This window comes from Varroa destructor, unplaced genomic scaffold (assembly GCF_002443255.2).
Source record: "Varroa destructor unplaced genomic scaffold, Vdes_3.0 BEIS01000002.1, whole genome shotgun sequence".
In the NCBI taxonomy this organism is placed as follows: Eukaryota; Metazoa; Arthropoda; class Arachnida; order Mesostigmata; family Varroidae; genus Varroa; species Varroa destructor.
This window is the reverse complement of record NW_019211455.1, coordinates 45020111-45045066: the sequence shown is the minus strand read 5'-3', so window position 1 is coordinate 45045066 and position 24956 is coordinate 45020111. Positions and strand designations below refer to the sequence as shown.

Here is a 24956-nt window from a genome sequence, read left to right as displayed (position 1 = left end):
GGATGGGGGCCGGCTGGCAGACACAAAGCTGACAGAACAGCGTGGCTTGCGTGAGAATCATAGTCGAGTAATCGGGGGATTGCTGCTTGAAAAGGGAAAGAAGCCGCTAGTATAGTATGTGGTGGTCAAGCCCATTCCTTTTTCGGATGCATTTCGTGCTAAATTTTTAGCTATATTTGCTTGACTGGTTCGTATCTCGAAATGGAGTTGTTGTGAGAAAAAAAACATGAAGCATTTTTGCGTTTAGGAAGAGGCGGGGCTGGGCACAGTCGAATACGAGTGGAGGAAACTTTTTTCTTTAGTTGAATTTTGTATACTTGCGCGGCAAAAACCGTATCGCGTCAAACTAACTTCGAATGCGAAATTTATCGAGTGAAACTCAAGGGTGAGCAAGCTTCGGGTGACTCGATGGACGAAGGTACTACTGCTGAAGTCAATTCGTCAGCAATTTAACAATGTCGATTAAGACCTGACGTTGGATAGGGCGTTCGGAGTTGTTCGAGTATAGAATAAGCCTCACACGCGATGTTGATTTAATACAATTTTTTTTTCTGATTATAATCATAAAGCTATGTAGGTTATGTAAATACAAAGGACGATATGTAGACGCTACTACTACGATGAGCGTTACAAGTTTTTTTATGTATTTTTACAAGGTTTTTACTTACATATACACGAATTTTTTTTGCATATAGTAAAATAAAACAAAGTAAATTCTATGTCCTAAGTTATTTGACAAGTCTATTCTATATAATATATCATTGTACAGCTTATAGTTTTCTTGCATGACTCCACTATGGAGGCGCGCCAAGACTGCTACGGAAACTACGAATTTATAAAAATAATCTTCTTAAAAAATCCCTTTCTTATACGGTTAAACAACATTTTTATCCCACATTCGTTTAATGATTTTCCTGAACAAAGATTTTCATGATTAGTCCATGTTCTCATATGTAGCTTGCTTACCTACTATCTTTCACACTTTTATAATCTACCTCTGTATTTCATCTGTTTCTATTTCTAGCATATTTAGACTCAGTGTACGAGTAGAAGCTTAGGCCCTGTGCTATATTCGTTTGTATATTAAATGAAGCGCCGCTACCGCAACGGTACGCGAGTGCTTTCGGTATCCACCCACGGGTCCTTTCAACAATTTCGTCGTCTGTTTTGCTCGCATCAACCGCACCATACGTGGCTGTACTATACCACACGGCTCTGCGCCAATGTCTGTTCATGTAGAGATGCACATGCCTTACCAGGGTCCTGCCCACAACAGAGGGGCGCCGCGCTGGGTAGCAGCACTAGCAGCTGAGTGCGATGAATAATTTGCTGGCCGCCTTCGTGTGGCCTGCTCTTGGCTTGGCAAAGTCGGCCGCCCCTAGCTGCTTTTTCCTCCCGTCTTCCTTCAAGTTGCTACTGATGCTTGTCTGCCTCTGGTCGACTGGGCGGTCCGATCCGGATGCTTCGACTGAAGTTATTCACCTTTAAATCCTACAGCAACGCTGGCTACTCCGCTGTTCCACGCTTTCCACCTTGTTTTGGATGCACCTAGTCCAAGCCGTTCCCTCGTGATCCGTCTCATGCTCTTTTTGTGGTCCTCCGAGACTTCCATACTGCTTGTTCTGAATGGGTAGTCGGTCGAAGACTGGGTCACCACTAGCTACTGAATATGGTACTCTTCGCTGGAGATGCCACTAGAGCTGTGTCCAAGCTTGCCTTTGGGCTTTGGTTTCCTTAGTTCTAATGTCTCTCTTACGACCTAGGTATCCTTCGATGTTTAGAAAAGAAAACGGACCTCGTTCGTACCTTGTGTGTCTGTGTGCGTGCTCTCTGCGTGTCACGTTACTTTGTCTTGCAACGAACATTAGCGGGAGCGGCCTTCACTCATGTTCAAGGCTTCGAGACTTCGAAATCAAGGCTTGGCGGGCTCGAGTCAAATTAGCGAACCAAGCTACCAGACATGATGCTGTGCCTCTCTCATCTTTACCGAATCGCTCGCCATCGCACTAACTTTTTCAGTCCTCAAAAGACTAAGGCCACATGCCTCAGTCTCCTGCGTGGCTCCTAATCTGGCGTGGCAGCCCGCTTGTCTTTGTTGCCCATACAACCTTCTCTCCATAAGGCACCTGTCCCATTACGCTGTTAGCAGAGCGCTGTTCCTGCCTGTGTGGGCCACCTACTCAGAAAAGGAAGGCGTTCTTGACGTCGACGTTGTCTTCGGCTGTGACGACATGGAGTGGGTGCCAGTCGATGATGTTGCCTCGGAGCTGAAGTAGCTAGCTGGCCGCCAGACCGCGAGGGAGAACGACAGCGTATTCTTGTTTCGGTTAGCCGTTGTCAATAAGTCATGACGCGTGGTTTTTCTCAGATCATTCTCTGGACAGAAAGGCGCACCAGGAACGCGTACCCTACTCAGACACAGCTGGACGAGACTCGTACTCAGGCTGACCACTAGAGGGAAGACCAACGATAGCAGGCGAAGAACGCTTTATTGAACGGTAATGGACTGAGCAGTGTTAGCACATCGAAATAAAGAAGGCAATGCCTTCGTTTGCGGACCACAGACAAGCTGAGACATGTATGTTTCGAACGCGGGAAGGTATGGAGTGCTAGTTCAAAAAAAAAACGAACGGATCGTGTTTCCAGGAAAAACGGTCCGACAGACGTAATAAAACCGAAGTGTACATAGGGGAAAAGGAGCTATTAGCAACCATTTTCTGGTACTACGGTACTAGTTATTTTTGTTACTGTTAGATTTCACGCGAAGGCAGCAAAACATTTTTTTCATAGAGCCTAAGTTACGTCGACGTTATTGTAAATATAGTGAAATTATTATTTGACGAATACACAGTTCGAATAAAACTATTGAGATGACAAATGGGCTTGATAGTTAAACAAATAGCAGCTTGTGACCACCTGTTCTAGTAATCAGGCAAAGCCGAAATGTGTGCTTGCGATAAATAGTGACGCGTTAGGTGCTTCAGGTTGGAAATAAGATGCTGGGAGGTTCCCGCCGTTTGAAACGTCGGACGCGTGGCAGTTAAATCGTGGCCAACCGTATGTATCTTAATTAGACAATTACAGTAAAGCACCAGGACGCAAGTTAGCGTAGGTGGTGCATTGCGTTTAGAAGAGAACTCGAAAGTCGCGAACTTATTTTAGTAGATTACTGTTTAGCCTTGTGTATTTTTCATTACTCACTTTTTCGGCATATTTTCTGATTTACTTCTACTGACTCTTAGCCTTTTCCGTCCAGTCATGTCAATAGCACTGCACTAGCTAATCCAGCTAACTTGCCCCCAAATACGATCCTTTTTGCACTTTCCAATATTTTATAAAACTAATTTTCTCTCAATGGCAACAGCAGACGCCATCTGAGATTCAATTTCCTTCGAATGTGCAAAAACCGTGCGCTGTATTGAACCAAGCAAAATAACACTGCCACGATCCTCTTGCCTTACTTTCACTGCGTTACCAGTTCGTTTGGTGTCGTTATTACTATTATTATTGTTGTTATCGTTGTCGTCTGCAAAACACAAAAGGATGTGTAACCTTACACCGAATCATAGCCCGTCTTCATTTCAGATCATCCAGTGTTAACCAAGTTAAGCAAACTCAGCTATGCATACCGCGATTGTATCTTCTGCTACATTGTTATTGTTTTGCAGTGGCTTCCTCTCTCCTGTTGACTCCAATTTCGTTGTTTCCGCCGCCACCGCCATAGCTGCAGCTACTATCATACCCGGGTCACCGTTGGACTCGTACATCTCTGCATTTGACTTTCGTTTAAGTTTTGCTTTTGCGTGTGACGACGTTGGCGCTGACATGTATACAGCACGCACTAAACTCATTGGCAGGCTTGCTGATAATGTTCGTGATGATAATAACATAGAATGAGCTGCGCTGAAGCTTGGGGAGGTCGGGTTCCTGTCCGTCAGTCTCGAAAACTGACTTGTGTCAACGGAATAGGCAACCAACGTACCTACGTATCCATTACATTGCTAACTTAGCAGTATGCAGCCGGAAACGACGTGCTGGGTAGGCTTAGCTTGGACAGCTTTCCTCTGGGGTTTCATTACGGCAGCTTGATTGTCGAGCCGGCGCAGTTCAACTTGGACGTCAGATGGAAGCTGCGCTATTCGGTTTGACCTAAGCGTAGCAACAAACAGGTTGACGAGCTTCTGTAGTACCTTGCGCTATCGGCGACAAGTCGAAACAGAGGAACGGGCTCGTTATGGATCGCTTTCGACATGGGTTGGGCGAGTTTCACTGGGTTGTTGAGTTCATCGCCAGCGAAACACTGCGACCTCTGAGGTTCCCATATTCGTGCAAAGCTACGGCTACCGCTGCTTTGTCTTCCTATTTTTTTTCCTCTATTTATTATTGATTTTCGCTATTTCCTGGCGTTTTTCCAGACCATTTTTTCCTCTGCCTAACTGAGCCTGTGTTTATTTTCTGTATTCCTCAGCGAAAGACTGGGTATCTCTCATGTTCAGTGCAGTTGATGTCATTGTTGCTGGTGCTGCTGATGTTGTTTGTCTATGACAGTGTTGTTAGCTGTTCCTTATACAAAACTGCTCGAGAGTGACGGCGTCCCTCTCGTTCGCCCATGTGATCCATCGAGGCCATCTCCCATTTCGCTGTCTCTTCAGGTCTACCAATGCCACACGATCTCATGTGGTTTTGTGTCTTCGTTTCATCTGAACCTCCTTGAGTTCGGTTGCCATTCTTCCAAAGGAGATCCATTGACTGTTGTCTATCGCTGTGTAGTCACTGTCGGATCTACGTCGTCGAATTGTCTTTACCCGATCTTTTTCTCTGCCCAGAGAAGACACGCTGCTCTGATGTTGAAGGTTGCTTCAATTCCTTCCGCATAGTCTCAAGCGATGGCGGGTCCCTAGGCGACTAGAACGGCGATTGGTTGATGTGGTTTTATCGACATCAGCCAGCTGCGGCGAACATCAAAGCGAAAACAGATACGTAGACGCTACGCGAGCCAAAAACGCAAGCGGTTGATGCTTATACTCGAGTTAGCTTGTCTCTAGCTGTCTCAAGTGTTCAAATTTTCTCCCGTATCATCCGGCCATGTCTTTCTTCGTCTATGTGCAACCATGTCAGCGCGATCGATGCGGATTTTTATGCGACGTGTTCCTCGGCGGACGTTACATTTCCGTTACATTGTCTCTATAAAAAAAAGCCGTAATAGAAGAGGAAATTCGTCACTTTGGACGTTATTTTGGAAAAATCTTGTCTTGCTTGAACGTTGAAGCGGGCTTCGTTCGGCTGCGGCACCGTTGTTACTTTTGCGTTTTTTTACATATCGGTTTTTGCTTTTGTTGTCGGTGTGTATGCGTGTTTTTTGCCCCCTTAAATTTTCCTTTGCAAACTCTCTTCTATCGCATTTGTTCGTTGTTGTTCAAACGGGTTTTCTCGTGTCCCAAGTACCCTTATTTTTCGCGTAGATTTTGTCAACCCCTCAGCCCGCCCCATTTTTCTTAGCATCGTCGTCTGCTATACATCGGCTCCTCTACAGACAAGTCCATACAACTGTAATCCCGTACCCTCGTACAATGCTAGACATGCATGAAAAGGTCTCTTTCAGGTGATCGTGTTCGTCTGCTGTAAACGTCGCTCCAAATGTGGCCAACTGGCTTACCGTACTTTGTACCAATACTAAGTAATGGTTCCGCTAGCGCTTCTTCCATAAAGGAGGCGCTATTCGCCGCATTATTTCGAATTACTGTTGATCTGCATATACAAAGCCACATTAAAGAAATGCTATCTAAGTAGTTAATAGTGTTACATGAATATACAAGTTGTCAGTATTTCACTGGCGCCGTACCAAACCTGTATTGTTTGCTTCATCACAGCCTTTCACGTTTGCTGAACTTACGCTCACGACTTGAATTTATTTAGTTGCTGCGATCAGTATTGTTTACGGTTCCACCATATAGCCTTGCTACGCTCTTTCTTTTGGTCCCTATTTTTATAACCACTAAATGACTCACCAGCCAACCACTGGATGATTTGGAGCTGGTCCTGATTTAAACTCGGGCAAAGCTAGGGGTAACCACGGTGGGACAGAGTCGTAGTGAAGAATTTAAGTTCGTGTTCTATTCGGATCTATATGGATATATTGCCGATTCATTTGTCCACTTATTTCACAGTCTTGATGTTGGTTTATCTATGAGTCGATCTGCCTGTCCAATAACGCCCAAAGATTCGAGGGAAACTCGGGACAGAAAAAAACATGCATATGAATGCACTCTTCTAGTGGACGGCCTCCGCGCCCCCACGGGGTTGTCGTCGTGTTTCTTCGCGCTGGTACCGCTTAAAGGCTCCTGCAGCTACTTTCGACAACGTGGAGAACAAAGCAGGTAAATAGAGCGGTCTCCCGCTTGGTCGGTCGACGTCGTGCCCTTCTCATTCGAAAAGTGCAAGCTAAAGGAAGGCCTAGGCGACGTGAATTCGGCAGGGTATGTTCGCGTCTTCACCGTAGGTTATGTATAGCTGCAAATGAGACCCCAAAGGGCATCTGAAAACTAGAGGCAATAGGGATCTCGAGAACGCCTCAACCTTGAACGAAAGTAAAGCCCCCCGATACAAGTGTCGCTACATGTATAACCTATATTTCACCTTATGCGATGTGTGACATATATCAAGTAATTATTAAAAAAAAATCAATTATTTTTTTATCTTCTGCTTACTACTCGTATTTGTGTGTTAGTCATGAGGGTATTGTTTCGTTTGTTAACTGCTGTTCGTCCATACTACAAGCCAAATTCGAACCACGTACATTGGCCTAGTATTGATATTAGGTACGCATATGTCCATCGACCTCTATAGGCCTTTCTCCTGACTTAATCTTACCCATCATTTAGACTTTTCGTATCCATGATAGTCGCACGCGTAAAATATTATGTGTACTACAGTGTCACTGTAACAGTAGCAAAATGCGGCACTTTAACGGTTAACCCCACAAAGCAAATTCAGGCAAAGCAGGTAGACCTCGTTTTCTTTTCCAGTCAACGACGTTCAAAGAGTTCGCCTGCTGTTTCTGCTCCTGCCATCGCATCCATCCATCCTTATATGAAAAAAAAAAAAAAAAAAAAAAAAACCAAGAAGTTGGTCAGAAGCACCGCCGACCCTTCATGTTGCTTTTTCTGTGTATAGCTTTCGTTTGTATATTCGCGTATACCAAGCTGAACAAGCAGGGGGCTGCATCTGCCCGCCAACCAGCATCTATGAATAGACAGGTTCTTTTATATGATTAGCACTTGAGCCTTTCTACTGCGACTACTGGCGCTGCTGCCGCTAGCGGGTCCAAGTAATGATCAGTAGAAGGTTTACTGCATGCTGAAACCTGTCGTCGTACGAGTCAGCTGTAGTGCAACGATGTCAGCACATTGGCTTCGGTTACTCACTGTCGATACTACGACTTCACTGTTCGTGTAATAGTTGTTACACAAACAGTAGTTCTCATGGGCTCACGGTTATTACCAATGTAATATATGCTATCTGTCCCTATATACGGTCGAGGGCTAGCTCCGTACTTACAGTGATAGACGATATGCCGCAGCGGATTCGTCGCTTTATGTAGATACGTTAGGTAAAGGGCGACCAAGTGAGCTCACGTGCACCAACGGAATCTTGGTAAAAACATGTTTTTGGTGGTGATCTCGCACTAAACGTGGTATTGGTTCTCGGGCCTGAATATGATCGTTATTAAATTTGTTCAACTAGACCGAACGGAGTAAATAGAATCGCAGTTTCAGTTGGTGTATGTAAAATCTGTATGCTTGTTTGCGTGAACTAGAAAGGCGAAGGGAACCTATTCGTTGATCCAGGTGTGGAATTCTCAAAAGCGAACAAAGTACTGCTAGACTACCCTGCTACTAGCATAGAGATACGGTTAGTTGTCATCGAGCGTTTGCTCTTATTTGCGCAATACTTCTGTGTAGCAGGCTTTTCAACGTTTTCAATACTCATCGTTTGCACGTAAAGCCACGACACAGTCCATGAAGGTCTACACTTGTATTGCTTTTCGCGTCTGCTCGTGAAAGACGAACATACGCGTTTCTGCTAGGGACATCGCCGCCGAGGAACCGAATTTTGTCTGTAGACAAATAAGGGACCTTGCTGCAAATTGCTTGTAAGGACCTAGCAGCGAGCGTTACAAAGTGTTGCACGTCACCATAGAGACATGAGTAGCGTCGGCAGAGCTGAATTGTCCCTGTGGTGGCGAGATGCAGACCGTAGTCGGGTTTCGGTCATGGGGTAACGCAACGCTTCTAGTGAAGGTTACCAACCGGACTGTTCTGGCTGCAAGGATCGCCTACTTTGTCGAGGCCTCCGTGCCGACGGGACTCCGAGACAGAGTTCTAACGGCGTCGCCTTCCGCTCGCCGCCTTCGACAACGCTCCCCACTTCTTCTCGCTCATAGACGAATGACGCCGAAGGCGGGCGCTCATGTCGCTACTGCTGCTGCGAGGGTGAACTCTGTGCGGCGACCGCGGTGACGGCAGTGGTAGCTGGGAAAGGAATTGAAAACTTTTTTTTGTTCGCTTGTGGTATTCAACGTTTCACACCCGCCCTTTTCCTAGGTTCCTTTTCTCGCCGATTGTTCGCTCGTTCGAAAGGACGTCCTTCCGTTTTCGCTCCTGTCTGTAGCCAGGGCTACGTAGAGGTTTAAGCCTTTACGGGTCCTTACTACGACGTTTACGGGTGGCTGCCGTGACAGAAGGTTAGATGCTGGCTGTTTGAACACGGGGCCTACGTTTAACAGGAATGAGAAGCGATGGTAGCTGTAACGATGACGCTTATTGCAGGCAACAATCTAGTCATCATGAGGTGAGAGCTGGCGTGAACTGTTAGGTTGTTGATAAAATAACCAACAACCGACATTCTTTATATATGTATATACACTAGAGCTAAGTGACGTCGCCCGCGCAAAGGCGTTTCCGGCCGCGGCTGTTCCAGAGGCAACAGCCACTATATTCGCCTGAGAAATACTAGCGAGTGCTCTCTATATAATAAACGACGAGTTTCGATGCCCAAAGTAAACGTGGCACACAGAATCCACGGCATACACGAAACAACAGATAGTTAAGGTTGATAAGAGAAACACAGCGTTTGTTTTTCCAGCCCAGCAGTGTTGTCGTCATAAGAGTAGATAGATGTCATCTACTTGTACAGACTCCGATATCTGCCTTGTCTCTACTGCTGATACACACCGAACAGAACAAAAAATTTCGATAGATACTCAGATCATGTGTGCTGTATCTGCACTGCACGCGGCTCAAAGCAATCGGTATCTAACCATAGATAAGCGTCCCGTGACGATAGGAGTGATCTTAGCTTGAATCACAGAACTGGCAGAGCAATCCATTGAAGATCAAACAGAAAGCAGATTAAGAAGATGCAATGCAAGTTGCCGTCCAAGTCAAATCTAGCAAAGAGTTAGTATCCTAGCTATGAATAAAACTCTTGCTAAGTCGCTCAAGTTCTAGTGCCGCTTGCTTCAAACACGTAAAACTGCCCAGTCGATGTACGTGACGCTGTGGACGCCGGCACAGCTGACGAACGCTGTCTGCTCGCGGTAGCAATTTTAGCAGACGCTCGCTACATGTCGCGCCACTGACATCGTTTCCAGCCCATTTTTAGGTCTATCCCTGCCTTCGTACTCATGCCGCGTACGTCTTATGTTGAGCGCCGTACAGCATGGCTGCGTTCCAGCAGAAACAAAAACAGTAAAGAGGGAGGACTCTCTTCGTTTCTTTTTTTTTTTGCTTTGGTCTGGGTGTTTTTGTTGCCGATCTGCTTACAATCCAGACAATGTGGTAGGTAGAAGTGAATTTTTGTATGTAGTAATATAGTAGTAGTAACGTAAGAACAAGTTTATCAGTGGTCAAGCTGGTTTTTAACAAGACCGACATTTTGGTCATAGAGTCAAATTTCTTCAGCTTCTGCATGTAGTCCTGAACAACAAATGCGTCTTTCTCACCATTTCGCGACATTTCGAACAAAAGACATACAAATGCTTTTCGAGAGAAGCCTGAAAATTATGCTTGAAAATCCAATTGTTACGATTATACATGTTGAAAGAATATAGGAAGACGCTAGAAATATAGCCTGCAACAAGCAAGAACGGGGCAATCTAATATTAGTCAGACGAACCCAAATTTTTTGCTTCATCTCATTACCGATAGCTACCTGCAGTAGAACATTGCATCTAGTTTCGTCTCCCGTTTCAGCAACCGCTATCTTATCTGCTGTAGCAATCTACGTACCGCATGTTCTGAACATTTCAACCGCAATTGTCCTACCCAGTTGCGTTTGTTCCCGCCATTTTTGAGCTGCACATCTCTACTGAAGCAGCGCTACTTGATGCGTGGTTCGCACCAATTTTCTTTGTCTGCTTTTGACCCACTTGTCAGTAGCTGCTCGAGTGGACCGCTCTACTAAAGATGTAGACTCTCCGCAACCAACCCTTATCTTGGCCTAAAATGGCCTTTTCTCTTTGCTACTAGAAAAGTAGTCTGTATCTGGTTCGGGATAGGCCTATTACGCTCCCCTCTTTCCAATTTGCTTCGCGGGCGGGAAGGCGGAGGGTGGTAGCTGCGAGATGAGGCCCATTGAACTCGACCAGTGCAACAACTCGTTTTCAGTCTACGTTTATAGGACGGCCCTGTTTCCTTGCCACTGGCCGTACTAGGACACACCTCGTGTTGGTGATAAGCATGGGAGTCTGCTTCTGCTTCGGCCATAGTAGGCAGAGGCTGAACGCTTTCTTACTCGTGTGGCCGGTGGCTATTTTGTTCTAAGGTTTTGGTAAGCAGGTACTCTATAAAAACAAGTAGGCAAAAGTATACAGTAGCTACTGTTCGTCCAGCTAGAACCTTCTTATTCGCTTGCCTGCGCTCGTGATGGTATTATTGTGTGAAAAATAATTTCACTCTTACTGTGAACATTCGAGCGTGTACTGCTGCGCAATACTATAGATGCTAACGGTGATCTTGTTGGTTGCCGAAGGCCCTAGCGACCCCTCGAGCAGAATGCTCTGTTGGGCCTGAACTGTTTTATTCCGTTCTTCAGCGACACTTTACAGACTGCTATACCGCAGTACGGACATAGCGTGCGAAAACAGAAGCTGCTTCTTAGAACAGCCACTGGGTCTACAATGGACGCGTATTTTACCATTGTTGCTTATTGCTATCTTAGTTCCCTGCACCATCGAGTAACTGGGGTGTCTGCCGGCCTCATATAACGACGAGGCATGCGCATTCAGGTGGATGAAGGTCGTACTTTGTATAATTGCGGTGGACTCGCATCGTTGGTAGTGCGCGCATTATTGCCGAGCCTCGCGGCCAGTACCGCATTATTGGTAAGGTAACGAACAGGCCAGCAACATCTTGTTAAAGCAGGAAGGATGAGTTAGCCAATGAAGGGGCAGCAGAATAAGACCATGGCAAAAAGCCTCCTGCGCGAATGGACATAAAGTAGGTGGAAACAAACTTTTAGTACTTTCATATACGAACCCATAGGACGAGCAGTTACTTGCACTACCAGACCCATCTACACTTTTAGTCACATTCAAGTACATGGCGACTATCAGGTGGAAAACGAGTTGGAAGCCAGCTTTCGCTGAACTTACCGGGCTGTATCCATTTACGAGCTACAGCGTTAAGCACCTCTACAGTGCTATACCCCATATGTGGTCGGCATTTGAACAGCAACAAAAGCAACGACGACGATGGCAACAACAACAGCCACAGTAAACACACAGTCTGTTCTGTGCAGACGACTTTCTATAACTAGAATGGCACAGTGGCTATTGCCTTTTACCAACAAACGAGCATCGTTGTGGGGGTACTTCAGGCCAATTGTAAGCAAAGCTCCCACATTCGAAGCCGACCTGCGCAGCGTATATCGCCATATTACACGTGGTTGTTGTTGTTACAGCTACTAATACTGTTGCTGAGTTGGGGTTATGCTCCCTGCGATTTGCGACCTTCTCTGTGCTGAAAAAGTGTCGGACCCTAGGACTAGCACATAGATCGGACCTCTGTCGACGTTAGGTTGACGAAGGTTGGTACGGGCGAAACTCGCGCGAACAGCGTAGTGCGTTAAGGAACTTGCTGAATATTTACCAACGTTATAGCACCACCATAGCGCCACCGTAACTGAAACCACTATAGGTCGTTGTTACCGTTCGCTGCTCTTATTAGCATTGGTATTATTATTATAATTACGGCGGAATAACGTTTGCTTCTGCCGTAAACAGTCTTCACACTGTCAAGTTCTTGTTGTCGTTAATGTTGTTCTCGTAGTTGTGCTAAAGGTTGTAACTATTTGCCTTATGTTATAGATTTCGAGTTGTTAAGCTACTTGGTGCTAGAGAACTTGACTGGTGTCTGCAAGGGTCATAGCCCTGATCTGTGGTACGCTAGTGGTAGTATAAATACATGCGATAGTATCTTCCAGCCGAATGGTAAGAATGGCCTGCGTCTGTGGTGGTACGGTGGTAGCCATTGAGTCGAAGCTTTTACAGATCTCATTGCAGCACTCGTCTTTTCCTGCCGAAGACATTCGTTCGAGCTTTGTTTACAAACAAGACCTCTGCGTAGGCGAACGATCGGAAGAGGTTAACATGCATGCTAGTTGTACAGGGTAGTGTGATTGGTATCTACGGAAAAGCGAGACGCTTAGCAAAAGTAAGGCCATTCATAGTATACGGATAGGAAGTGGATGGCTGGAACAGAAACGAAAAGTGTCGGTGCTCCCGGGACAACTTATGTTTACGACTATCGTCTGTCTTGGCCTTGTTCGCGCTGAATACTGCAGTACCGGAAACGCGTGTGCAATGCGGGGGTCTAGCGATTGCAATCGCTGTTTCTTATCCATCCACATCGGTGATGCTGAACTGATGAGAACGTTCTACGATAACAGAAGAGCTTACTAATATCGAAGCAGTATCAGGAGCTTGGCACATCGGAAAAACATAGGGCTGGTACAAACAACAGTTGATACCAGAATCGGATTGTGTTGAAACGTGTAAATTGTCTACGACATCGTGCATCGAGGGAATCAACGCCCATTTTTTCACCACCGTTAGAGATAAAAAAAATTAGAAATAAAATATATTCACCTTTACTATTATTTGGTTGATCAAAGGATTCGATTGATGTTTAGCTTGAATTTCGCATTCGTTTGATACAAGTTTTTTTCCTTCAGTCCTTTCCTTTCATGCGGAAAAATTAAGCGTATAAATGGCGGAGACGCGTACACAGGTAACTTACTCTATTGATGAATAAGTAGACAAAATAACGCTAAAATACGAAATGTTATACGATGAATTCAGTTGACGAGGATGCGCACTTCCATTAATATAGTAAGTATGTTTTATCTGCATTTTCAGGCGGTCGTAGAGTCTGTGACAGCTGCGTTCGAGTACGCCGATATCCCACTGGACGTAGGCAAAGCAGTACAACCTGACATGCTTTTCGACAGAGACCACAAATTTGTCTATGTAATGACCGAAAAAAAGGTAAGCGCTAATAGTCATCGTATGAACTTTTTACCGTTGGGCCCCTAATCAAGCTTGAAACGATTGAAAGATGTATAACCGTCGAGTGCGTCAATATGCTTCCTCAGTGTGCACGGCGCTATCCACTGGGGGCCACACTTTTTGGTAAAAAAAAAGCCACCCTAACCCTTAAATGTAAGAATATTGTCTTTAATCTTTTTGCCCTTCTATATTATCGCGACTGTTCAGCTTTGTAGTGGCATGTCACTATACGCGTATTTGAAGGTCTTCGAGAATCTTCAACCTTGCAGCACAGACTCTTGAAATTCAACTGTAAATATTATCATCAAAGGGTTCACTGCTGAATGATGCTGTTTTAGTCACTTTCAGTATATTGCTATATATTAGTGATTCGATCTATCCTGTTTTTGTCGTAGCAGGTACTTCTTAAGTGCTCCTTATCTAACAAGCCAGCCAACCAGATCACTGGTCCCTTTTCAATCTGTAAGAAAAACAAGTTTTTTTTCTATCTCGTTACAACGCGGACTGTCTCTTCGACGCACTGGGCCCTGGGTGATATTCTTGATACAGTTCTCTGTGTTCTTTCCTAAACTTTCCTTTGTTCTTTGCCATTTCTCTATATTTGGTCCTTACTGTCGTCAATCCCTGCGGAACCCCTAATGGTCCTACTTCTGCTGAATCTCAACTCCTGACTACTATTTTCGATTTGGCCGTTTTTCGTCACTTGTTGCTCGTATATCGTATACAAATTCGCCATCTCCCTGGCACTTGCTTCTTACGATTATCCTACTTCTTTCCGTTCTGATTATCGTATTTTAGACAGCTTTTCTGCCTGTGGACAAATCGCTGGAGCTTTCCGTAAATGCGCGCTGGGTCTTCCGCTGACTGACTCGGGCGACTTCAGCGCCATGCTTCTTTGGCAAGCAGATGAAGCTTTGGTTGCTACACTCTCTATATAGTGGCCGTACAGCTTTTGCGTTGTAGGCTTCTCGATGAAGAAGGAACAGAGCCGCTGGTCGTTAAACGAGCTGGGACAAACCATTAAATTTTTATCCAGCGTACACACATACATGCACACGATGCCGTGTCGGCCTGATGTTACCGTTCATGGTCGTTATTCATTGGTTGTGAGTAAGCTCAACATGCTAGGTTCATCTTGAACTAACGTGCGTTAACGCTTCGACGAGGATGGAGTCCCCTTCTATTTAAAGCAGACGGGGCTGAGGAGGGGTGCGAAATAAAGGTGGCTAAGGATCCTTTGTACTCGCCTTGTAATATACGTTATTGCTGTTTAGAAATGAAGTTCAGTGGACGAAGAATAGGGTGAGAACCGATGATTGGCTGTCTTAAGGGATGAAACGGGAATGGATCAGCGGCGTAAGTTCATTTGTACTACTTTGTAGATGCCGGTGGACAGTGATACGCTAACGGATTTGAGGTCGATAGCGTCTAACAATATCGGCAACGAATCAATGTGGAAAATGTATGCAGGATAAAGCAAATGTCCTGCGTTTGTAAAGCAGACGGACTAGCTCGGTGCGCCATAATCTTGAAATGGAAAAGAGCTCGGGGTTTTGATATACTTGAAACGCGTCCTGAGTAACAAAATGACACAAGTCATTTGGGAGCAATATATGCTGTTGGCCGCTAGATAGTTAAAAAATAAAGGAATATTCGCTACTGCTTGTATGTGTACACAAAAAGATCGATTTCAGCGTTGCACTTCCTCGGTAAACTGGCTAACGTCAATTATTTAACCTGTGCCTGTTTAATCTGTTCACTTGATAAGTCCAATCTTGATAGACGGCTAGTTTCAACTTTTAGAATGTTTTTGCTTTCTTTGTTGCTCCTTTTTGTGACAATATAGTAGATAATAAGTAAAGATGAGACTTCATGGCGGGAAAAGTAGCCGAAACCGCACTGTCTAAACAGATAAATAAACAAAAAAAAAAGGAGAACGTACACAACTTAGTTGTGCCCAATAGACTCTTTTGTTAAACATCTGTTTTGTTAGTTTCTTGTGAAGAATGATGACCTCACGTCACAAGTCAAGTCTCTCGGCCTCTACACAGACGAGACCAAATTATACTACGCAAGCATATGTTTCCTTGCAAGAAGATTCCTTCGTCTGGGCGCGAGATGTACGCGGCCATCTGCTCTAACCTCTTAATGCCCCACTGCACTGTTCGCCCTCTGCAGACATTCGCATTTCGACGCTAGGTCTCTCTATGCTTGAATGATTTGCCTTGCACGCGCTTGGCCTTTGATCCGTTCAGCCGGCCGCTTTCTCAAAGATAATGCCACTGACATCATCCAAGCGGAGGCACCAACCCGGTGCCTCCGTGACTTGAAGGGCAGTGCGTGATAAAATATGAGGATTCTCTGTTCCTTTGCTAGCATCAAATAGCGGAGTATCCGTGTACCTTTGGAAATTTGGTAGGCTGCCTGCTGGTGAAGTCATGGCCCAGTGCCAGCAGCATTAGTACTAGTAATATAGTAGAGTCCCAAGAGCCTATGTATGAAGCCACGAGTATGGATATCAATTGTGAAGCATATTATGCTGCTGCTGCTGCTGCTGTTACTATGTGCTTTCCACGCCTCATAGCGTCACTCGGCTATTCTATGTGCTGCCGTATAGATGCGGGGCCAAGTAAGGTCGCGTCTTTACGAAGAAATGAACAAGCCTTCAGTATACGGTAGAAGCTTGGGTATAAGTAAGGTGGGGTGGTGGAGCTCTTTCTCGTGTGACTCATTCGGTTGCCCGAGGCAGTTCTGTGCGCCCGTGAAGTAGTTCTACCATTCTCCGATCCACGATGCCGCGCAGCGAGAGTGGGCTGTGAATAAGCCAAAATGTCAAGACATTTTGTCTCATGCTTGTTCTCTAAGTACCTGATGCTTCTTAAGCTTAGGTATATCTTATGGATCTTTTCCAGATATCTTTGGCGGTATACGGATTCAATACGCTGACACTAAATATTTGTGCTAGCTCTTCATTGTCGAAATGCTGCTAAATAGTAGCCCCAGTAACTAACTCTGCAAGGGAGATGCGCTATTTTGCTTGTTCTTCGCCATCGATGTATGCTGTGTTAGGTAGTCAGGGGTTGGGGGTGTTGACCTCTAGTCGCCGAGGCACTGCCGAAACGCAGACAAACGATAGGTAACACCAATGCCCCATATAATATATACAATACCCTCTCATTTCGGTCTCATGGTGTTTGGTTCTGCATGAAGAGGCGCAGTGTACATTATTCAGTGCTACCGACTTCTTGCCCTTTGCATGCTGTGAATAAGCGAGATATTATGGGATCACCGCATTTGCGTGCGTTTGCTATAGTTAGTAGTGTTAGGAAATTGACAAGGGCCTCGTTGGATGAGATTCGTTGGTATTTCTCAGAAACCCATCTTCCTTTGCATTTTATACAGTGTTATGTGCAAGCACGCATGAATAATTTCCCTCTGTAACACTTTTATGTTGCTGGCGAAAAAGACCGGATATTGTGCCGGTGACTAAGAAAACTACGATCTGTCCAATTGATTTGTATGTAATCTCTTCGATTCAAAAGGCATTCTTATGAGCTTTGTGCTGGGTCGATCCTCGCGAACTCCCTCCATGACCAGTTTCGCATCTGCAGAAGAAGTCAATAAACAGACGCCGCATAACAAGCATGTTATATATATATACATATATATTTAAAACATTTTTTTTTTATTTATCAAGTTTATTCAACTCAAGACGTAATTATAGGTACTACTTGAGACGTGTGCAACGTTTTTTCGTGCGTTTGTATAGCCGTTTGAGTAGTGCGATAGGCGTTCTCTCTTTTCATAGATACGCTTTCTTAGTTGCTTTCGATGTCCCGTGGCGTCGTTGACTGCGCCATTCTTCTGCGGGGGTGAGGTCCTTCTTCTACTTTCATCTCATGGTTTTCTTTCTAGCATGTCCTTTCATGTCTATATGCATAATACTTGAATAGCTGTCGCGCGCGTGCATTCTTCTCCTTGGGTGATCTCGCCACTCGTCACCGTCGTAGACCAATAACCAAACGCAGTGTGTAGGCTTTTCATTGAACGTACTCTCTGACGCCAATCTTATTTCGAATCGCTCATTGCATTGGCTAGCAGCGTTTTTTGCCACTTTGATGTTGACGAAAGCGACCCAGTCATGGTTAAACTCCTTCGATAGACATGAGGCTGTTGGCGTGCAGCTTATGTCCGCCCCTCGTTTGCCTCTTCCAGTTTACAACTCATGCTTAGTTTTGTCTCCGGTTGTCAGTACCTCTCTCAACCTCGTTGCACATTGGCGTGTGGCCTGCTTGGTTTACGGATGTGTAGTTTCGGATAGAGTCCTTTCGTTCATCCTGCCTTGTGTGTTTCTGCGTAGTGAAATGTGTAGGGCTATGAGGTACAAGTGGCGAGAAGCAAGGGACTTGCGACCTAGGCTTAAGCCTAGGGGTAAAGTAGAGTGACGAGTAAAGCAGCACAAAACGAATTCCTATGCAGCAGAAGTTGTTTGGTTTAAGATTTGTAAAGTTTCACGTTAATGTTACCTCTGTGTCGTGCTGTGCAGGCTGGGCTGAAAAGCGTAACCAGTAGCAGAAGCGGGAGTATAGGCTGCTGAGATGGCAAAGAAAACAGGGGCATGCCATCACTTGGTGATGGCACGTGGTATGGAAGCTGGGCCAAACCAAAGAGAACCACACGACAACAGTACGCTCTGGGAGATGTTGGGGTCGCATTGCGTGCGACGAGAATGTAGCAACAGACTTTTGAGAGATGGATTTGTTTGGCTCGTCTATCAGCCCGGCATGGTGCAGGCAAAGGCAACCATAGGTAAATGTATGCAGCAGGCGCTACCTTGCCTCTATTGGGGGTTCTGGATGTGTTATGGAAAAGGATGTCGGCGGGGCGAATGGGTTTGAGCCACTTGAGCTGTATGTAATCTTGGCTCGCACTTTGTACTTCTCCCGAGTGGCACGGCTTTCTTTGGATGTATCTAGCTTCCGCTTTATCTTCTATTACCAAGGTGTCCCTTATGCTGAAAAGGAGGCGACAACTTCAGACGCGAGACAAATATCCTTTGGCAAATAATGCCAATCGCAGCCTGAGCAACGACGCCTGCACAAGACGGAGCGAGAAAGCGGGAGGCCCTCATATGTATTTCTATATATTTCTTGCTTTTTCTAGTATGATTGAGAGACGCGATACGTCCATAGTGTGCCAATGTGGTCAGGTGGTGAGACAGCGTACCGCAAACAACATCTGCAAGGTCTTAGGATAAATGTCGATCGGTTATGAAAGATGCTATCATCACGGATTCGTCGTCAAAACAAGCCGACAAAGCATACGTGTGTGTAGAAAAAGTAAAGGAAATGAATGGAAAATGTACAAACTCGCTGGTTGTGGCAATTCCGAAAATCCTAAATAATCGTTATCGTTTCATCACTTGTCTCGTTCACAATTCCATTCGTATCGCATGCCTTATTCTACTAATCTAGTAAATTATCCTAGGCAAGTTGCCAGGTAACCATGGAAAAAATTTAAGCGCTGGGTAAAGATGGCGACTGACTGCAACTGCAGCAATTGTACTCAAAGTGAATGGTCTGCCCGCCATGTTGGTCTTCTTTTGCACCTTCTTTCAAGAAAGCAGCACTGTCCTTGTATTTACATCAGCACGTTATATTTATTCTTACTCGAATCAGGCTTTAATAGAGCAATCAAGACTGAAACCATTCGACATTTTGCTTTTAGTGTGTCTTGCGTGACTGCGTTATTTTCGTCTTTCTCGTGGAATACTGGAGGAACTAACACTAGGGACAAATGCGGGAGGGGTACGTTTTTTTGGAGGATTCCTATTGTCACCGCTGCTGGTGCGTGACATAGTTAAACGTGAGCTACCATTAGTTATCTTCATTATCATATGTTAATCACTCTCATGCTGAATAACGTTGTCGTACTGTCCCATTCATCGCCCTCTTGCTTTGCCTACTTTGGTAACGATGCCTCGACGACGCAAACGCCTCGCATTGACGATCGTCTGGCACCAAGGGCAATACAGACATACTCTAGGAAAAAAACCTATAGACCAACCTCGCCAGAGACAAAAAGATGGCGGCGTGGGTCCAATCCATTCCCTCGACGTATTCACAATGCCGCCATGATCGGCCGTCTGTTTCTTCGTCTTCTTCATTGTGGCGCTGTTACTCCTTAGGACGGAAGCGTCCTCTGTACCCCGGGTTGTGGCGCCCCTGGTGGGTCGGACGGATTTAAAAGAAACGGGTTATTGTTGGCTGCATCCCAAGTCGCTCAAAGTCCTCGGCCTTCAGACAGATGGTTGCAGGACGTTCCCGGGGCCATTCCCGGCTATGACCGAACCGATGATAAAAGCTTTTTGATGAAAGGCCATACACACTCCTGCTTGTCGTAACATGTCTCATGGATTATTAGGGTAAGCGGGCGGTTGTTCAGGAAGTTGCTACTGACTGCGTAGAAATTCAGCAGAGAACAGGAAGCGGGAAGGTCTTGAAGTCATATTAAATGGCTGCCCGCAATGAAGAACATAAGAAGGATCGGAAAGGGGAAGACGTGTTAGAGCACGTAGAGTGACCGTCGCGGCAGAATACGTGTTATCCGTGGACGGACCAGATCTTTAAGAGAGCAGTGTACAGAGGCCACGGACAACGCGAACATGGCTCTGAATAGTATGATGACGGTTGCATATACAATATATGGTCTTAAAGGCTAAGGGTGATTGGTCGTTTTCACATTCGGAGGCTCAGCTTAGTCCATCCCTGGTGTTCTCTCTCACTTAAACGAAGCAGGAACACAATGAGGATCTCAAGCGGAACAGGCCAAAAGAGCTTCGCTTCGTTTGAGCCGCTTCGTGGGCTTGCTTTGTGGTCAAAAATGGCCAAAGGACCAGATCAGATTATCTTTTTCCCAGCCCAGCTGCCATCACCATCACCATGGGATGCGAACGTCACGTAGGCCTCCACCGGCATCATATGAAATGTTGACGGCCGTTTAGTTAACTTCACTTCATCTCAGCAGGAGCATAAAAAACATAGACGTAAATTCTTATTCTAGTCGAAGCAGCTGTACAGAATTTCTCCTCACGCCGGCAACTCTGTGCTTTGACTATTCCAACTCTGCCATAAATTCCTTAAGTGTCTTTCAGGCGGATGAGAAGTGTTCGGCAGGAATCGATGCGAAAGACGAAGAAAACTGTATCAGAGAAGAATCGAGCACAACTGTCAGAAAAAGACTTCGTCGAAAGACTATGCAGCGTATATAGGACCCTCACGGACGTGTCTGTTTCAACTCAGAAAGAAGAAGTAGCCGGCCTAAAACGATCGAAGGAGTAAGAAGGTCTTGTTGGAAGAAACATTTTGCGAGCAACAAAGGCACGTTATAGTTGAAACAGATGATCCAAATGGAGACTGTCTTAAACGGGAAGGGGCAGTCTAGATTTTACAGCGCGGATTTAACGTTGGTGATACTCCGGTTTAATCGAATATCTAGAAAAAGCGTGAGCAACATACGAAATGTTAATGAACGAAAACAGGCATAATGCACTGTAGGCGATCATTACAGACCGTCGGAACGGGACCAACGACTTGAATTAAGCCCAACAAGCCCATAAAAGATAGATGTATATTTATTGTCATGCTGTCCGTCAAGGCTTAACCAGCCTAGTGTGGCGGATCGACCTGACCAGGTTTATGGGTCTATTGTCTCTTCCAACTTATAGGTTACAGAAGTCGTTGTGTACGCTTATTGTTAAATCGCTTCGGATGTATATGCTTTCTAGAACTGAGAAGCGGGAGATCCAGCTCTATAAATTTATCCGATTTGACATTCGCGAATGTGTCTAGCTTAGCAAATCTGGGCGTGCCTTTCGTGGTTTCAATCATTCAGATAGGACCACAGCTCTTTGCGTAAAAACTACCGCTTACCTGTACTCATATGTTACTTTGCCTAATATAATACAAATACACAAGGTTCAATAAATTTCGAACCCAGTTTCAGTTATGCTGTGGTTACCTAAAGGTATTCTATGGGGAAGCTAGCTGGCGCTAGCTAAATAAACCTATGCGCCTTGTTATCACCTCATTGTTTTCACCTATCTAGTAGCGCCGTCCAAACACCAGGTATCCACAAGATTTGTCCAAATTTTAGCTATGAGTGTTCTTAAACCAGGATGCAGCTCGGCTGACACATGCACAAATTTAGTCTGCTTTCGTGGCCTAAATCCGCTTGGTTAACTTTATTATGCTCTATAGATTCACTCCAAGGTTCGCGGTCGCAAACATACTACGTCAGCTGCAGGGAGGATTCCGGACAGGAAATGGTCTGTTGTTGGTAGCTGCTACTGAATCCAGGAGGAGACCTCATTCAGGTACCGTGATTGAAGTAGTGCGCATACGAATTGAGCTGGTCTTTTGTCAAGACGATCCCCGGACTTTATCGGAAGTAGTTGTTGTGGATTTGGCGCAATACTGAATCCTATTTGGAGGTGGTCGCGGTGCGCTGATGGTGGTGGCCAAAGCTAACGTGAATGTTGAAGGTATGGTTCATACCGGCAGTAGTTTATTCCGCTAGTGCAGCCATGGTACTGCCCAAACCCTACGGCTTACCCATATATTGTTAGGTCGAGAGGCCTACCGACTCGAATGCGCTGGACCCATGGATACCAACCGCAGTGCCTGCAGGCAAGCAAAGGCAGAGGGCTCAAAATAATGACTTAATCACACGGCTCTGTCTTCACTTCCCGCTGATGTGTTATTTTTGAGCGTATCTATTATACGAAAGCTTGAAGTGGCGCGGTGTAATACCTAAATCGTCTTACCCGCCAGAACCATTCCTCGTTTTTACGGTACGTAGTTCGGTCTATACATTCCTATACAAGCATTCGAGTGGCACAATCTGCTAGTATATAATTCAAGCAATTGGCAACAAACGCCTACCCTTATGCTAGATTATTATATAGAGATTCTACGGTTCGTTGTCCAGAAAGTCACTCGATTACTTCGAGCATTGTAGCTTCACAGTAACAACACGGCTTGCGTTGATGCTGCCGCTAGATAGATACTACTATTTGTTCACGATTTGTTTCTTTTCACTGCAATGGCACTGTTCAACCGCTAGTCGAGTGGGTCCTTCCCTGTTCGACTGTTCCAACGTTCTAGACTACTTCCGCCTGAATGCTTTCCAGACTTGTGTGCCTTCTTTTGCAGCTACTACCTCGCCTTAAACGCAGCTGCTACCGTTTACTCCTTTCGTCGTCTCCATATTGTTTTCTATGCGGGCACTGACCTTGCGACCTTGCAAGCGTGGACTGTGATGGCCTCGAAAAGCCACAATGAGCTGAATTTAGGACAGTTCGAAGAAAGTACGCTTGTGCCATGTGTGTGTGTGTTACCAGATCGGCCGAATAACCCTTTCAGCGAATCCACGAAGAACTTCACGCCCTGTTTCGCATAAACTGGCTTCTCCCAGAACTGGAGGCTGCTAAGACTAATCGTTCTTTGTTCCCTTTATTTAACTAGATAATGCATATTGGAGGCTTCACAAGAATATAAGTCGGTAATACAAAGTAAAGACAAAGTTAGTCAGTAAACGCGGAAAAGTAATTTTTGTTATGTTAGAGATTTTTTCTCATAGGCTTTTTCCGTATACTAGACCTTATGTAAGGTGTTGCTCTAGAATATAGTTGGTTAAATTCACTCACCGACAATTCGCTTAACGATATCGTGGACTATGGTTTTCATTTCTGTAAAGCTAGTCCTGTATCTACGTCAGAATGATGCTTGCCGAATTGAGCTGCTTCTTCACAAATCTGCACAGTTCGAAAATCAGCCATTTACGGATAGTAGGGTTAAATTCAGCCCAGAAGGAAATAGCGGTTAGTAACAATGAACGAATTAAGGAATAAAATGAAGCTAGTGCACCGTGTGCACAAAGGCTAGCTATCGCACTGTAAAACGCATATACTAAAAGCTTGGATCGAGTTGGCGTGGTGATACTCTCTCCGGTCCCCGGCTATTCGTCGATTTTGGGGAAGGGGCGGGGAGGGGGGGTAAATGGCTTGAAGGAATGGTGCAGGCAATGTAGGTTCATTAGAGGAAGGGAGTAGGCAACTATCCCTCGCGCCCCAATCGAACGATGTGTGCTGTTCCAACCGAAGAAGGCCAGAGGACCTAGAGGAGTAGCTGGTATGCTTCGAGTTCAAGAACGACTCATCCGGAAAGGCTGCTAGGCTAGCCCTGTACAGAGCCCCAAGAAGGATATCGCGTGTCCCGAAATTTTTTCGGAGCGCCGGCTGTCAGTCGTGGAGGAAGCCAGCTTGACTGGTTTGGTTGGCCATGTGCGCATATCTGTTGCGTTAGGCCGAAAAAAATGGGGGTTAGTCAGGCGAGCAGGGTGCAATGGAAGCAAGGATTCTACGACATGGATAGATCTTCTTCTCAGATATAGGGGGGAGAGGCAGGGCTGAGAAGCCAGTTGATCACCGCGGGATACTGACGCAAGCTATTCCATTAGTAGCGGAATGGGCCAAATCGGACACTGGTAACAAAGCGACGTTCCAAGGTCTGATCCACATTTATGCCTCTTCGCCAGTATGATCCGTTTACTTCGGTAGAGGCAAGGCGTGGAGGAAATGAAAGAACATTCGCAGTCGCAAGTTCCGAGGGGAAGAACCGCGGTAACAGACGTTCACAGAACTCGATCTTGGTTTTTAGCTCGATTGTAGCAGCGTTAACGTGAAGTAAATCACTCATACTTCGTGGGTCCTGTTTGCTGTGTCGGTTAAACATCCGTAGAGAGAGTTGGATTCGACCATTGGGTCTAGCGATTTATCTGCTTTCGTATGCAGGTGGTCAACCTCTTCCAGCCCAGTCTAGCAAACCGGTTGACATTACTAATCCGAAGTGACTTGTGAGAGCCTGTCACACAACGTGATCTGTCGTACATACGCATGTATGTCGAAAAAAGCTCACAAGCAACGATCCTTTAGGCAAACGTGTGGAGGAAAAAGCCAGATAGAGGGGCTCTCTCTGCAGGGTCACTCTGCTTAAAGTGTTTATGGTAAAGTCTGTATCTGGAGATAATGGTTCTTCATGTAGTGACAAGGCTTTTGCTAGAAATTAGAATAGCTAGAATGGTACGAAGGGAATGATAACAATAGCCAACAAGCACATATAATTATCTCAAGTAATTTTGAGTAGGTTGCTCATCATCATAATAAATAATAATATACTATAAACAAATTAGGTTCAAAGCGTGAGTAGTAGGAATTTCTATAATTTTTCAAGTAACTATTGCAGCGGTGTTTATGATGTTAGAAAAATAGCCCAGCATTTTTTGTTGCTGAGCGAAAAACACGGACGATCAGCGGCGTAACGAAAGAGAA

The 24956-nt window shown here is 45.3% G+C and overlaps 1 protein-coding gene across 4 annotated transcripts in view; it reads left to right on the top strand.

The window, feature by feature from the left end:
* Positions 1 to 24956, top strand: part of PlexA (plexin A) — a 208683-nt gene that overhangs the window by 158455 nt on the left and 25272 nt on the right. For all 4 annotated transcript variants that reach the window (XM_086979996.1, XM_086979995.1, XM_022795233.2 and 1 more), the window contains exon 4: positions 13418 to 13546. In XM_086979996.1, coding sequence (XP_086836122.1) covers positions 13418 to 13546 — 129 coding nt within the window. The remainder of the gene's footprint in view (positions 1 to 13417; positions 13547 to 24956) is intronic.